Raw genomic sequence first — 14,730 nt, 5'->3', positions numbered from 1 at the left:
TTCTACTCCTTCACATCTCAAAGGCAATTATTTCAATGCACATCGCGACGCATTGTGAGCTTGTAGATCAGCTATTTTCAAAATAATTGTATACATTTGATACCTGTATAATGAGTACTTTTACTTTTGGTACTTTAAGTACATTTTGATACCAATACTTTTGTACTTTTACTAAAGTAAAATTCTGAATACCAGACTTTCACTTGTAGCAGAGTATTTCTACAATGTGGTATTGATACTTATTGGATTTTTTTGTAATATGACAATCACATCAGAGTATAAACAACAACTATAAAATATAAAACAAGAAAAGACAATGATAGATAATTTGGTAAATGTTCCAGATGAGTTCATGGTACTTGATACTTTTACTCAAGTAAAAAATATGAGTACTTCTTCCACCACTGATCCCATCCTTTCAGTCTATGATCCCCATACTGATCCAGGCTCTGCTTTGCAGAGGCATCAGGGTTTCTTTCTTGTTTACAAACAGTGCTGGGTGCGCGCGCACCAAGGGGGCGGGCCTTCGTCGCCTCCACGGTTATAACATGGGAGCTGAGTAAACAGGCAGCATTGCAGCAGTCCATCTGCGGATACAGGAGAGCTTTTTGCCCTTTTATTGCCTATTTCTAGCCTTTTGGGCAAAAAAAACAACATTTCTTTCCACTCTTCAGCTACAGTGATAGCTAAGTTTGGAGGGGAGGAATAGGGTAGATTAGGGTCGATCAGTCGTGCCTGTTTTGTAGATCATCAGTAGATCACCAGTAGATCACCAACCGTCAATAGCCTTTACAAAAGGAGGAGAGAGAAAAGAAAAAAAACAGCATTTTTTGACCTAATTATTCTCCGATCAAATTGCAATGGATACCGCTGGACCTAAGAAGAGTTGTTGCGGTAGGTCGATCGCTTTTTCATTCATGGGATGTCACGTTTTAGACGTGTTTTGTACTTTGTTTATTTAATGTCCTGCAAAAACATGGATCACGGCTATCTACCAGTGGTGGGAGTACATTTACTCAAGTACTGTACTTAAGTATCATTTTGATGTATTTTTTACTTTTTTATTTTATTCAATTTTTTTTAACAAATCTTTTTTAAATACTTGTACTTCTACTCCACTACAATTATTTGAAAATGTTAATTACTAGTTACTTTGTAGATTTAGATTATTATTACAAAACATACACTTACCATGTCAGCCATATATACATTGGCTATTTGAAAATTGCAGATTACCGCGACGCGTGGTCAGCTTTTTTTTTGCTATTTTCAAAGGATTTTTAATACATTTTAAGTATTTTTTGATGCCAATACTTTTGTACTTTTACTCAAGTACATTTTGAATACCGGACCTTTACTTGTAACAGAGTGTTTCTACATTGCAGTATTGATACTTTTACTTATAGGCCTAAGTAAAAAATGTGAGTACTTTTTCCTCCACTGCTGTCTATTTTATCCATTGGGATAGTGTTTTATTATTTCCTGCGTCTCGTCTTTACAGAGTCAACCAGAGACTTCTTCACATCAGCAAAGTGCCTTATTTACATGGGACATGCTCTATCGACATGGGTAAGTGAAATAATAAATAAAAATAGCATGTAACAATCGCATCTGATTGATTGATTGATTGATTGAATACTTTATTAACAGTTTGTTAAAAAAAGCACAGCAAGTAGGACCTACAGTTCAATACAAAAGGATGCTAAAATGATTAAACCCAAGACAGCACTATGGCTTGTTTCCATTGGGGTCCTGTGTATTCAATTCATCGAATAATTGATCATAATAGGATGAATACATCCTATTGAGTTATTACAGAACACATAACATTCTTTGCATTGTCAAGAGCTACATAATGCAACATATCTTTTTTTTTTACTAGGTGTAAAATAATAGGCCCACATACAGAACATAATAATGTAATAACAGGCTACATTGTCATGACAGTGTAATATGCTCTATGCCATATTTAGCATGTTTTCCAAAAGGTAATTAATGTCCATTTCCACAAATAGCTCTCCACAACAATGTTAGGTTATCCTAGACAGAATGGGAGACTATCCGTTTTTTCCCTGCCTTGTGTGACAATCCTTGAAAGCAGATATAGGGCCTTTATAATTTATTATATAGCAGTGCTATCCAAAACGTGTCCAGTACACACACAATGGAAGCTGGGTCAGATAAACACATCAAACTGGACTAATTGAAAACCATATAATCATATGTATTATATTTCCAGGGCGACAGAATGTGGAACTTTGCCGTAGCTGTGTTTCTTGTGGAACTGTATGGGAACAGTCTTTTGCTCACGGCTGTGTATGGTCTGGTGGTGGCTGGTTCAGTGCTGTTGCTGGGGGCCATCATTGGGGATTGGGTGGACAAAAACGCCAGGCTCAAAGGTAGGCTTCATTTGTTGTAAAATAGTGAACAAAAACACACCCATTCAACGTGTCTACACATACAATGGCCAAAGTTATTCTCTAAGCCTCATAGCTTTTAAAGACAGTCTCTTGTGGAATGCTTATCCAGAGGAATTTGGCATGGGTAGTATTAGATTAAGGGAGCAGAAAAGTGGGTCCAGCCATGCTGTTGGAAAAGCTCTAATGAACTCCTGTATCCTATCCACACACAGATATCTATTGTTTTTGGCCGATATTCTGTCCCTAATTCCTGTCCTCCTGTTTTCACAGTGGCCCGGACATCACTGATTGTACAGAACTCTTGTGTCATTATGTGTGGAATACTTCTCATGGTCGTTTTTCAGTACAAAGAGCAGCTTGAGGCAATGTACAATGGATGGATTCTGGTAAGATCCCTTCAGCACACTCCGCTGTTCTGTAATCCGGTGGAAATTTGCAGTGAAAGCATTTACCTACTTTTTAACACTATTTGCAACCCTCTTGACCCCAGGATGAATCGTTATATCAACGACTGCTGATATGGACTCCCACGTGAACGACCTTTATGACTGTGGAAACTGGGTTTACAGTTCAATTAGAGGGAATGGAGTTGAATAGATCCCAACACTCCTTGTATTGTTACAAATTATTTACCACAAGTAATATTCTCAAAAAAATTATGCACACTTGCGGTACACATATTCAACCAAAAATGTATTGGTTCAGCTATTGATCAGTTATATTGATGTTTTGATTTGAGCAAACATTTTGTAGGTATTATATTTTTTTATCTGCATTTTGCCAGCATGTTGTTGTTTTCCAGAATACATGTGTCTTTATTTGGGAATATACAGTGTTACCTAGTTCTGTTCTTAGTATCTAAGGGCCCCTTATGCTTGAGAATCAAGAAGGACTTATTTGTCACTTACTCATACAGGTACAAGCAGCAACATGTTGGTGGGATTTGTTTTTCGCAGAGACGTTGCTAACACAAATATACAATACAAAAATATAACAACATAACACTATGAGTTAACAAAACAACAGATTAATGTTGTTTTCAGATTTCACTTTCAAAACTGATACCTTACGGGGTTATCTGTAACAGAGAGAAACAAACTGTGTGTTGTTGAACTTCAGCATGACCCAACTCTTCACTTGTTCTCGGCATGAAGTGAAAGGGGGTTCTTTGGCTATGTGAGCGACGGGGAGAGGAGGCTGGTATTTGAGTGTTTGTGGAGGTGGTGGTTGGGGGGAGGTTGAAACAGGAGATTGAGTGTCTTTTCCATGGCAGTGCAGTCAGCAGGTTCTTCTAGGCTGAGTGAGAGAGACAGACAGACAGACAGACAGACAGACAGACAGACAGACAGACAGACAGACAGACAGACAGACAGACAGACAGACAGACAGACAGACAGACAGACAGACAGACAGACAGACAGACAGACAGACAGACAGACAGACAGACAGACAGACAGACAGACAGACAGACAGAGAGAGAGAAATGACCTGTTGATCCAGTTCCATTTGCTCTTCTGGCCAAAGCAGCTGCTGTTCCATAATGTACACACAGAACAACAAACACAACAGTGAGCCAGTTTGTTAAAACAGTCACGTTACCCTGTGGTTGTACAACATTGTTGTGTTGGTTGTTTCTAGACAAAATATGCTAAGCTTTCTGGTTGTGCACTAGTAGGTCTTTATCACTGAGGTCACATGTTGTGTATTACATGAAGCAGTCATGCTGGACCTCGTTATCAACAGCTTGTTTCTTTATGTTTTTTCTTTTTTTCTTGAATGTTGAATTGATTTATTTTTTCATGGAATGTCATTGATTTCTTTTGATGTAGAAGGACAGTTAATATATTTCATGTTTGGTAAATGTACTGTAGTGTATATCTACTACTGTATCTTCTATATTTTGCTTGAGGAAATGTCCTTGCAAACTTAATTTTTTATAGCTTCAAATCTCTCTGGCAGCAACCAGGCATGCTCATCAAATTAAAATGGAAATGCTTCCTGTTTTTCAGACGTTCTGCTATGTCATGGTGATCACCATAGCCAACATCGCTAACTTGGCGAGCACGGCTATGTCCATCTCCATCCAGCGGGACTGGGTGGTGGTGGTAGCTGGACAGGATAGTAGCAAGTTGGCAGGTCAGTCACACACACACACACACACACACACACACACACACACACACACACACACACACACACACACACACACACACACACACACACACACACACACACACACACACACACACACACACACACACACACACACACACACTTTAATCACTCATAATCGATTTAGGCCTCATGTGATTAGTCTCTAGTTCTGCTCAGTGGAACAAAGTCCGAACGCTGATGGAAGCTGAATCCCTCTATTTTTATATATTTATAACCCTGAGGTAAGGTTTTACCCTAACTGTTTAAAACCAGCTACGAGATTTCTCTAACAGGGGTTGAAATTACATGACCTTTCTTCATTAAACCTGTACAAACTTCTGGGGTGACAAAACGCTCAATATACAAATACACTTTGAATTTCCATTGACATTTCCAATGACTTCTTGTTCATTTTATTACCCTTTCCTGAAGAAGACCCTCCACCTCATTCCTTCGTCAAACAGACAGCTATAACCAAATTCAAAGTGTTTTTTTTGTCACAGCTGTACTATGGTGCAGATTGAACTAGTGTAGTAGAGCAGCTCTTCCTGAAGACCAGAAGCCTAGTACTGTATCTCCCTTGGCCAAAGGGGGTTTCTCCCTTTGGAGCAGCGTTAGATGTTTGGTTTCCCATATGGGACGGAGACCAGGGTTTGAATGGAGGTGGTTACATCACCATTGCCATATTTTGACCACTTGCCCTCCCTTCCATTACACCTTTCCCTCAAAACAGACATGAACGCCACAGTCCGGATCATCGACCAGCTGACCAACATCCTGGCGCCCATGCTGGTGGGCCAGATCATGTCCTTCGGCTCCCACTTTGTCGGCTGTGGTTTCATCGCCGGGTGGAACCTAGCGTCCATGTGCGTGGAGTATGCCCTGCTGTGGAATGTCTACCAGAAGACTCCAGCACTGGCCGTCAAAGCTGGTCAGAAAGAGCACAGCCACGAACTCAAACAGCTCAGTGCTCAGAAAGGTATGCAGGAGAACTATAATATATATAGAATACCAGATTTTGTGGCAGGATAAAGATTTTCAGCATTTTCCTTGAGCGAACTGGGAAAAAAGTTTTTTAGTTGTAAAGTATTATTTATTGGAGTGACAAAATATTAATTAGACTTTACACTGTCACTGTGGAACAAAGTTGGCAGGCAAGAATGGTGAAGGTCAAGTATGAAAAGAAGACCGTTTTCAGAATAACAATCATGTCAGGGCCTGCAGGATTATAAAACTTGCTCTACCTGAAAAGGACAGTGTAAACCTTAATACTAAGTAAACAGCAGTTGTGTCTTAATTCTTCACCAAGGTTTTGATTGATTGATTGAATACTTTATTAGTCAGAAATGTAAACAGCACGTGGTACAGTCAAGGCTAAAAGGATAACACAAAAAAATCCTTGGGACTTTCCATTATGGTCCTATAAGTCCCTCCCTAAACAGCTAAAAACCACTGATGCTAGAATCAAATATCAACTGAGAACTGAGAATTCATGGCCTGGAAATCCGAATCCATAATTAGCCAGAACATAGAAGTTCACATAATGACAACAAGACAACTCTTATCTGAGTTCACTGAGCGATTGACATTGGACTGCTGCCTTGTACGACGGACCAGAAACAAAACCTCACTGACCCCATCACCCCCCCTCCCTTTTTTTTCTCCGCCACCCTTTTGTAGAGTTGGAGAACGGCCAGAGTCCTGAGGAGTCGTTCCAGCCTCTGATGAATGAGAGCTCTGCGGTGGCCAAGGCCGAGTCTCCCAAGGAGACGAGCTGCTGCTACCAGGTGTCTGAGCCTCTGCGGGTTCTAAAGTTCGGCTGGGTGTCCTACTACAACCAGAACATCTTCTTCGCTGGCATGTCCCTGTCCTTCCTGTACATGACGGTGCTGGGCTTCGACTGCATCACCACCGGCTACGCGTACACGCAGGGTCTCAACGGCTCCATGCTCAGCCTGCTCATGGGCGCCTCCGCCATCGCGGGCATCTGCGGCACCGTGGCGTTCACCTGGGTGCGCAAGAAGTGTGGACTAATTCGCACGGGCTTCATCTCCGGCGTCGCCCAGTTAGTCTGCCTCATGCTGTGCGTGGTGTCTGTCTTTGCCCCCGGAAGCCCCTTCGACCTCACCGCCTTTGACTTCTCGCACCTGATCTCCAAGCCCCTGCCAGACGCCGAACACATCCTGAGCGGCTTGACCAGCGCCAATGCCACTGACCCAGAGGTGCCCACCACGGCGCTGCCACCACTGCAGTCCTACATGTCCGTCAGTCTGCTGTTTGCTGGGGTCATTGCTGCTAGACTTGGTGAGTAATGTTACCGCTTACAGACGACAAAAGCGAACACCTATAGAGACTGTCACAAGGTTAGGTTCCACATTAACCCACAGATGTGGTGGTCATACCTGAGAGCTTGTTGTAATCTTGATATTTCAGCACACACTGAAATGCTTGACATGCATTTGATGTTTGTACAACTTGAACGCATCTTACAACAATAGCAATAATAGTTTAGGGTTAGTTAGCACAACATAAATTAAAAAAGAAACAAAATAAATAAATAATTGAAACCAGTAAAAGTGCAATAATACAGTATAATAAAATACAGTCACGTTGTAGTTTGGCATAGAAAATTGTCAATTATTTGGTGCAGATGACAGAATGCCTCCTTTATTGGTGTACCTCAGCTTCTTTAATAAGCTTGTTAAAAGGTACATTTTCTGATGATGACTTTCAAAAGTATCCCAAACTAGAAAAGGTAGTCCATAGGTTGAAGTTTTGCTCTTGTCAGCGGCGTTGACAGGAAGGTCTCTCCGGATCTGAAGTGAATGTCAAAGCAATATTGGCAACCTTTGACGCCAATAACATTGGCTGATAATTATCAACTGATTGCTGTGGCGCTCCGCTTACAGTTGTTTTTATGTGGCAGTAAAAATACCATTAAAAACAGTTGACTGTTGAACCCTCTTAACAAATGTTGACCTCGCTCTCACTTTCTGCTCTCTAGGTCTGTGGTCCTTTGACCTGACTGTGACCCAGCTCATCCAAGAGAATGTGATTGAATCGGAGCGTGGGGTGATCAACGGTGTCCAGAATTCCATGAACTACCTCCTGGACCTGCTGCACTTCATCATGGTGATTCTGGCCCCCAAACCAGAGACCTTTGGCCTTCTGGTGATCATCTCCGTCTCCTTCGTGGCCATGGGCCACCTCATGTACTTTAGGTTTGCATTCAACACCCTGGGCAACCGCCTCTTCCTCTGCTGCTCGCCGGAGCAGAAGACAGAGGCAGTGGACAGCCCCTCACTTCCTACTGCCGCTGTGTAACCACCATTAAAGAGACTGTCCCACGGTACATATATATCTCAGAAGCCATCGCTCACACATGCTCCTGCTCTGTCCATCTAACTAACATGCTTGCTTGCTAGCCGTCAGGAAACTAATGCTAATAATGTAAGCCCGGTCCAATGGTGGAAACCTGTGTGAGCTGTTGTAAGCTGTTGATGCAGGAGTAGCCATTAGCAGAGTGAGGTGAGTAGGTTGCTTACTTGCCGCCATAGAAAACTAACCCATTCTAGAATAGGTCGCAGCTTGGATAAGCTCTCTCTCTTACCCTGGTGCACAGGGTAAGAGAGTTAAAAAAAACTCAGCACCCTTCTGCCATAGGCCTGCAGGCTATGGTCGATTTGGGGACCTCAGCCACGGTTTAAGAAACCAGGGGAAAAGAAACTGTAAAATAGATAATCTCCTCAAGGCCTTGATCTGGCTGTATGGTTTTTACATGGTGCTTCAGTTTAAGAAAGGGCAGAATGGGGGAGAAATAGCGCAGACATGTTAAGCATGCATGGTGGCTTGAGTACAGAGGAACAGTCACTGCAAATCTCATAAAGCAGATCATTCCTCTGTTCAGTGTTTTGACATTTAACTTATATCTGGTTCTCAGTCATTATATTGGTGCTGTAGCTTTTTATTCTAGTCGCCATTTCTCCTCTGATAGCCAAGTGTTGCTTTTGTCAGCTTAAGCAAATGATTGTAGCGTTGGTGGCTTCCTTCAGGGGGTTTAATGCTCTTGCTCATTTAACCAAACACAAAGCTGGGATCAAGCCTCTTTAATACATGGTTAAAAGGGTTATGCAAACTATTTATTCAGGAAATGGTGGGTTGTTGTTTTTTTTCCTTCTTTTTTTTATAAATGTATCATCAGTATTGTCTCGGTTGTGCCATAACAGACAGAAATGAAAAATCCTATGCATCCACATCCACAACGCTCTCAGCTCTCTAAGTACCAAAGTGGAAGTTATTATATGGCATGAAAGGAAGTGAGGGAAGACCAATTATCTATATAAAGCATTCCAAATACACTTTTTTGTGTCAGTCGATGACACTTGTGTGAGTTCTCTAAAGCCTAAAACAGCGACACTTTGTGCAGTTAGGCTTACCACTTTCGTAAACCCCATAGTGCACCTAAATATTTTCAACATACTGTTGAGATTGTATATTGTTTCTTTTTACTAGTAGTTTACAAAATGTGACTGTTGTGTCGCCAATAGATTTTGTGTGTTTGAGTTCTAATCATGATTGTTGTTACACAGGCACTTTAAGAGATTGACATCTATCCATGAACCCATTAGATCAGGTATATTGTTAACATTTCCCCCCCTTTTTTTTTGCACACGGCTGAAATCCTGACCTCTCCTCTTGCACAATCGTTCCCCCTCCCAGTCTTAGGTTACCTTGCAATCTGTTCCAGTCACTTGACAGTTCAAAAACAAGGCACATAGCAAAATGTTTGACAACATGCTCTCACATGGGAAAAACTACCTTTTCCTGTGGATAACCTTGAATAGCCCCCCCCTCTCTCTCTCTGTGGCGACCTCAAATACCCCATCTCCAGTTATACCGCCCAGTCAGCAATCCTTAAGCTGTCTCAGTTTACCACTTCTGCCTGCCAACAAACCCTAGACCAGTGCTTTTTTGCTCATCTAGTATTATTGGTGTTTATGCTGTAACTTCCAACTTCTGTTGAAAGTGCATCTGAAGTGCGGCTACTTTTCAGTCAACTCTTTGGGATTTTGGAGTAACGCCTCTCTGTAGAGCGACGGTGTTACTTGCTGACAAGCAACAGTTTACAAGCTAATTGTCGACAAGAGACACCGTTGTGCGATGGAGTATACAGATTAAGTGTTCTATTTAGAGAAAAAAAGTATCCCACAAAGACATGCAAGCACTCAAGAGCTTTGGCAGAAACGTTCATATTTGTCATGTAAATATTTCTGGATGGCTCTTGCAATTAAATCATTATCACCGAGTTTTATGTATATAGGCTGTAAAGTCTTCATAAGCTGTTATTATAACAACCGGACATCAGTGTGCACTGTGCAGACTTCCTTCATGTCTGTAAATAAGTAAATCAAAGTGAAGTAAAAGGGGGTGAATCCTAAATATTTACAAAAGTAGCAGCATCTCTATCTCAAAAACTCTGACCTATAAACACCATTGCAGTTGTTTCTGAAGCCTTATACTCCAAACTTGCCTTGACAGCTGTTTTGTACGCACGCACACGCGCACACACACACACACACACACACACACACACACACACACACACACACACACACACACACACACACACACACACACACACACACACACACACACACACACACACACACACACACACACACACACACACACACACACACACAGAGGTTCAGGTTAGGCTCCAAGGTCTAGGTTATTAGTCCACCACACTCTTGAAAGCCCTTAGTCAGTCTAACTTTGATGGCTGGGAGCAAAAATATTAGGGTTGGAAACAGAGGCAGCCCAGAACAGATGTGGAGTACAGTAGGACCATTCTTTGCCCAGGGTTACTACTCAGCTTGTTGGGAGGTGGTGGTTGAGTCAGAGGTGTGGAGGTATCCTGCACAATTATGGTGTTCCACGGCAGAATCTAGACTCGGCTTTCATTCTAGGGTTATGGCCTGCACAAAGCCACTGATCTGTCATTTGTCACAATGCTGATTCAGGAATATTTCTATGTACATGGCCATATATGTAATATTAGCAGTTCTTCTTCCATTCAAACTAACTGTCAGTCAGTATAAACAGTGAAATACACGTTTGAAAAAAACTGCATACATATTTTGTGTGCTGTTGTCGGATTATATTTTGTGTGCTATTGTCGGATTATACTTTTCTTGCCTGGAAATGATGGAATTTTCTTTTCTTTTCTTTTTTTACATTTGTTTTTATATACCTAGTGTTAACATTTTGTTTTTAATTGAGGTTTTCTTATCGATTTGTTTGTAAAAATTGTGAAATTGTTTTCTCTGCCTCCTGTATACAAAGCAATCCTCTTTCAATAGGCTTGTAATTTTGAGCACAAAGATGCATATGTATCATGCTTGTATAGATATCGCCAGTGTTATTGTATGATTAATTAGTTAAGTAGAACAAAACTTTAAATCAGCGAATAATCAAAGTAGTACTGAAAGTCAATTAAATTGTAACAATCGCACTCCATTGAAGACGAGGATGTTTATTACGGCTTGTATTGCATGAGGTCAATTCAATAAAGAAAACCATATCAACAGTCTGTTTCCCAAGATGCCTGATTGATTGTACATACATCATTTTGTCTATAAAGTGCAATAGACTAAATGATCCATTGTTTGTTTAATACAATGTTTCTGAACCTTTTTATTATGTAATTATTAGCCTACTTCTCAGGGAGAGAAAAAAAGGCTGTTACGATTATCATGTCAGTATCATGGTCAGTATCATGGTCAGTGTCATGTCAGTGTCATGTCAGTGTCATGGTCAGTATCATTCAGTGTCATGGTCAGTATCATGTCAGTGTCATGGTCAGTGTCATGGTCAGTGTCATGGTCAGTATCATGTCAGTGTCATGGTCAGTATCATGTCAGTATCATAGTCAGTATCATGGTCAGTATCATGGTCAGTGTCATGTCAGTATCATGGTCAGTGTCATGGTCAGTATCATGGTCAGTGTCATGCCAGTGTCATGGTCAGTATCATGTCAGTGTCATGGTCAGTATCATAGTCAGTGTCATGGTCAGTGTCATGGTCACTATCATGTCAGTTTCATGGTCAGTATCATTGTCAGTATGATGTCAGCATCATGCCCCCTCATCCAGCGCCCCCCAAACTTCTCTATACGCCCCCTGGGGGGGGTGTATCACCCCCATTGAGAAATAGTAGTGCTCAGCAATATCTGGATTGTCAATTTAACTCTGAAAGTGTAAACATTTATCTGTATGGCTCAGTTTTTACACGTTGAGAGTTAAATGAACACTGGATTTTTGTCTCAACAAAATGACAGGTGAGTGAACTATCCCCTCATTTAGAAGAAAGAATGTAACAGTAGAGAGGGGCGTTCTTGTGAAAAGCCTAATCTGAGGGTTGCGTCGCCTCCGCCTGAGGCCTAGCCGCCTGTGAAGGGTCACATTCCACCATGAGGGTTAGCTGGTAATTTCCCCCGGAATCCCTTTTTTCAACCAGCCAGAGTTAAACAGACTGACTCTAAGCTGAGCTGGGTGATCTGAACTTAGCTTAGTGAAAAAGATTTATCTCGACTCAGGTGACAGAGAGGATTGCTAGTAGTGACCCACAGAACTTGGCTCAGCCTTGTGGCTGTGAGTCACGACCACCTGACTTTCCATGCAGACTCCTGACTAGTTTGAGGTTCTGCATGAGCTTGGTGCTACTGTGTTCCCAACTTGTGAAATGATTTAAACATTGATGATGCAGGGAGTGTCAGTGCAGTAGCTGTTGTGTGTCTGTACTCCTCAATGCTGGGACAGGATGGTCTGTAGGAGGTTCTGCAGAAGGTCTACCTCGTCAAGTGATGTACTTACTTACTTATCCTCTTCGTCCCGGTTGGGGCATAAGGCCGCAATCATACACTGCCACTGAACCCTGTCTCGTGCTTTGGCCTGCGCTTCATCCCAGGAAAGACCCATCTCCTTCAGCTCCATCATCACTGTCCTTTACCAGGTGTTCTTTGGTCTGCCCCTCTTTCTCTTCCCAATTGAGGTCCATCTCAAGGCAACATTGGGTAACCTTTCATTGGGCATCCTCGATACATGACCGAGCCATCTTAACCTGCATCTCTTTATCTCAAGGGACATATGCAAGCTGCCTGTCTTATAAAGTTCCTCATTTGAGATTTTATTTGGCCAAAAGATGTTGCAGACTTTACATAAGCAGCTGTTGTGGAAGACGTCAACCTTTCTCATATCCTGTTTTGTTACTCTCCAGCACTCAGAGCCATATAGCAGGACAGCCTTAACAGTGCTGTTGTAGAGCCTGAGCTTGATTTTGAGGCTATATTGTTTGGTCAAACAATGTCAAGTGATGTTCTGTATAACAATACACCCCGGGAATCAAGAATCAAGAGGGGTTTATTTGTCACTCACTTTGGTACAAGTAGTGAAATGTTTGTGTGGCATGTTCTGCAAGACTGTGTTAACAACAGCAATAGAATGTAACTTCAAGATATTAATACTGCACTGTAATGAAATACAACCTGGGAATAAGTTCACAGCCATTACACAAGCCTCTCCTCATCTTAAATGAGAATCGCATACATGTACAGTAAGAGGGAAAAGGCTTAGTCAGAGGAGTCCAATGTCTACATAAAGGAACTAGGACTCAAGATAAGTGTGAGCACTGGAGATAAGATCCTATTTATGCACATGATTTCAAACACGTTTGAAACACTGAACGCTCATTTGGAAATGGACTTTTCTCTAAAGCTGAATTCAGCACGCTTTATAGCAGTTACACAGTACTGTGCAGAGTACAGTATCTTTAAGGCCTATACAATCAGTCAAATTATAATTATAAACACTTGGCTTCATGATTGAATGATTGGCCTTACTGTTAGCATACTATATGATAAATATTAACCATACAGCTGCTTTGGGCCAAATATGAATCCTAAACACATGGACTAAGAGCAAAATGTAAACACGATTGCACCAATAACTAGATGAGGCTAGCCATCATCTATAAGAGGTCAGTCAGTCTCTTTGTGTGTCCCCGGAGCTAATCTCGCAAACTGCTGCACCGATCAACACCAGATATGTTGTGTGCACTGCCAGTAGGCCAAAGAAGCAGTAGGTCAAAGAAGTACCTCCACTGATTTTTCTGTAATAGTTTTTTTAAATATGTACTTACAATAGAAGTCAGTGGGGCTTGGATAAGGTTGAAACCTTGCCCTTTGACGTATGGAGTCATACGTTCAGACTGAGACAGGCACATGAAGTCTGAGATCCACATATTATTTGCACTTGCCTTATTGTCTTTGCGAGAGGGACGTTGGCCAGGACCCTCTCTATTAAATGATCGAAGGCCTTGCAAAGACCAAATAGCATTATTTTAAATTGCCAAAGGATTATTCTATATTTGTTCCATCCACCAGGGATTTATGGCGTGCGACACACTGATATAGACAAGTAAAATTAACTGTTGACTCGATAGGCGTTTCCACTGTATTCCACTGCCAGTTTTAAGGTCACAGCTTTGGTACCTTCATTTTTGTCACATGACAGTTTAACAGCGCAGCCAACAGGCTGCATTGGATCTTAATCAGTGAGAGCGCTTGACACAAACAGGAAGTGAAAAATGCTGAGAGGTTATGACTTTTGTTTAATAAGGAAGCCTATAATGTATTTCAAGGTTCCCAGTTAGTCAACAGTAAGCCAACTTCTGTACATACGTACATTATTACTCCCACCATATGCTCTGTTCTGACCATCACAGGTCACGGTATCATAGGTGAAGTGCAATCAGTTTCAAGCCAAAAGTTTACAGGTAATTTGAGACAATTTACACAGGCAGTGTTCACAATATCTCATTTGATAGTTATTACAGCGGCAGGCAACAGGTGCCCAAGTCATAGTTCATCGTTTTATACGCCCCAAGACATGTCTATATGAACGGGGATACAATTGTAACTTGCGTTTCTGTACTTGTGCTTTTATACTTGTCCCCTAATAAAAATATGATCACTAAATGTACAGGCTTTTTCCTGCCATTGGATAGTAAATGACGCATCAACTTCAGATACTGGTCTAGAGGATTAATTTGAAATGAGAGCTCTTCGTTTGTAGAACAAAAAAACACATTACACAGC

General features: G+C 41.4%; 1 protein-coding gene across 1 annotated transcript; it reads left to right on the top strand.

Moving 5' to 3' along the window:
* Positions 1-565: 565 nt before the first annotated feature.
* slc40a1 (solute carrier family 40 member 1) lies at positions 566-11,163 on the top strand. Its single transcript, XM_080456556.1, has 8 exons — positions 566-894; positions 1,502-1,569; positions 2,240-2,399; positions 2,691-2,806; positions 4,430-4,556; positions 5,308-5,553; positions 6,255-6,878; positions 7,579-11,163. Exons 1-8 carry the CDS (start codon positions 861-863, stop codon positions 7,896-7,898), a joined length of 1,695 nt encoding a protein of 564 aa, XP_080312682.1. The 5' UTR covers positions 566-860; the 3' UTR covers positions 7,899-11,163.
* The last annotated feature ends 3,567 nt before the right edge of the window (positions 11,164-14,730 follow it).

Source organism: Gymnoscopelus braueri (assembly GCF_963280865.1).
Source record: "Gymnoscopelus braueri genome assembly, chromosome: 18".
NCBI lineage: Eukaryota > Metazoa > Chordata > Actinopteri > Myctophiformes > Myctophidae > Gymnoscopelus > Gymnoscopelus braueri.
The sequence above is the reverse complement of the archived record's forward strand: the minus strand, read 5'-3'. Positions and strand labels throughout refer to the sequence as shown.

Coding starts and splice junctions, on each gene's coding strand:
- slc40a1 (XM_080456556.1), top strand. CDS start 861: ATGGATACCGCTGGACCTAAGAAGAGTTGTTGCG. Junction 895..1,501: donor ACCTAAGAAGAGTTGTTGCG/GTAGGTCGATCG, acceptor TCGTCTTTACAG/AGTCAACCAGAGACTTCTTC. Junction 1,570..2,239: donor GACATGCTCTATCGACATGG/GTAAGTGAAATA, acceptor TTATATTTCCAG/GGCGACAGAATGTGGAACTT.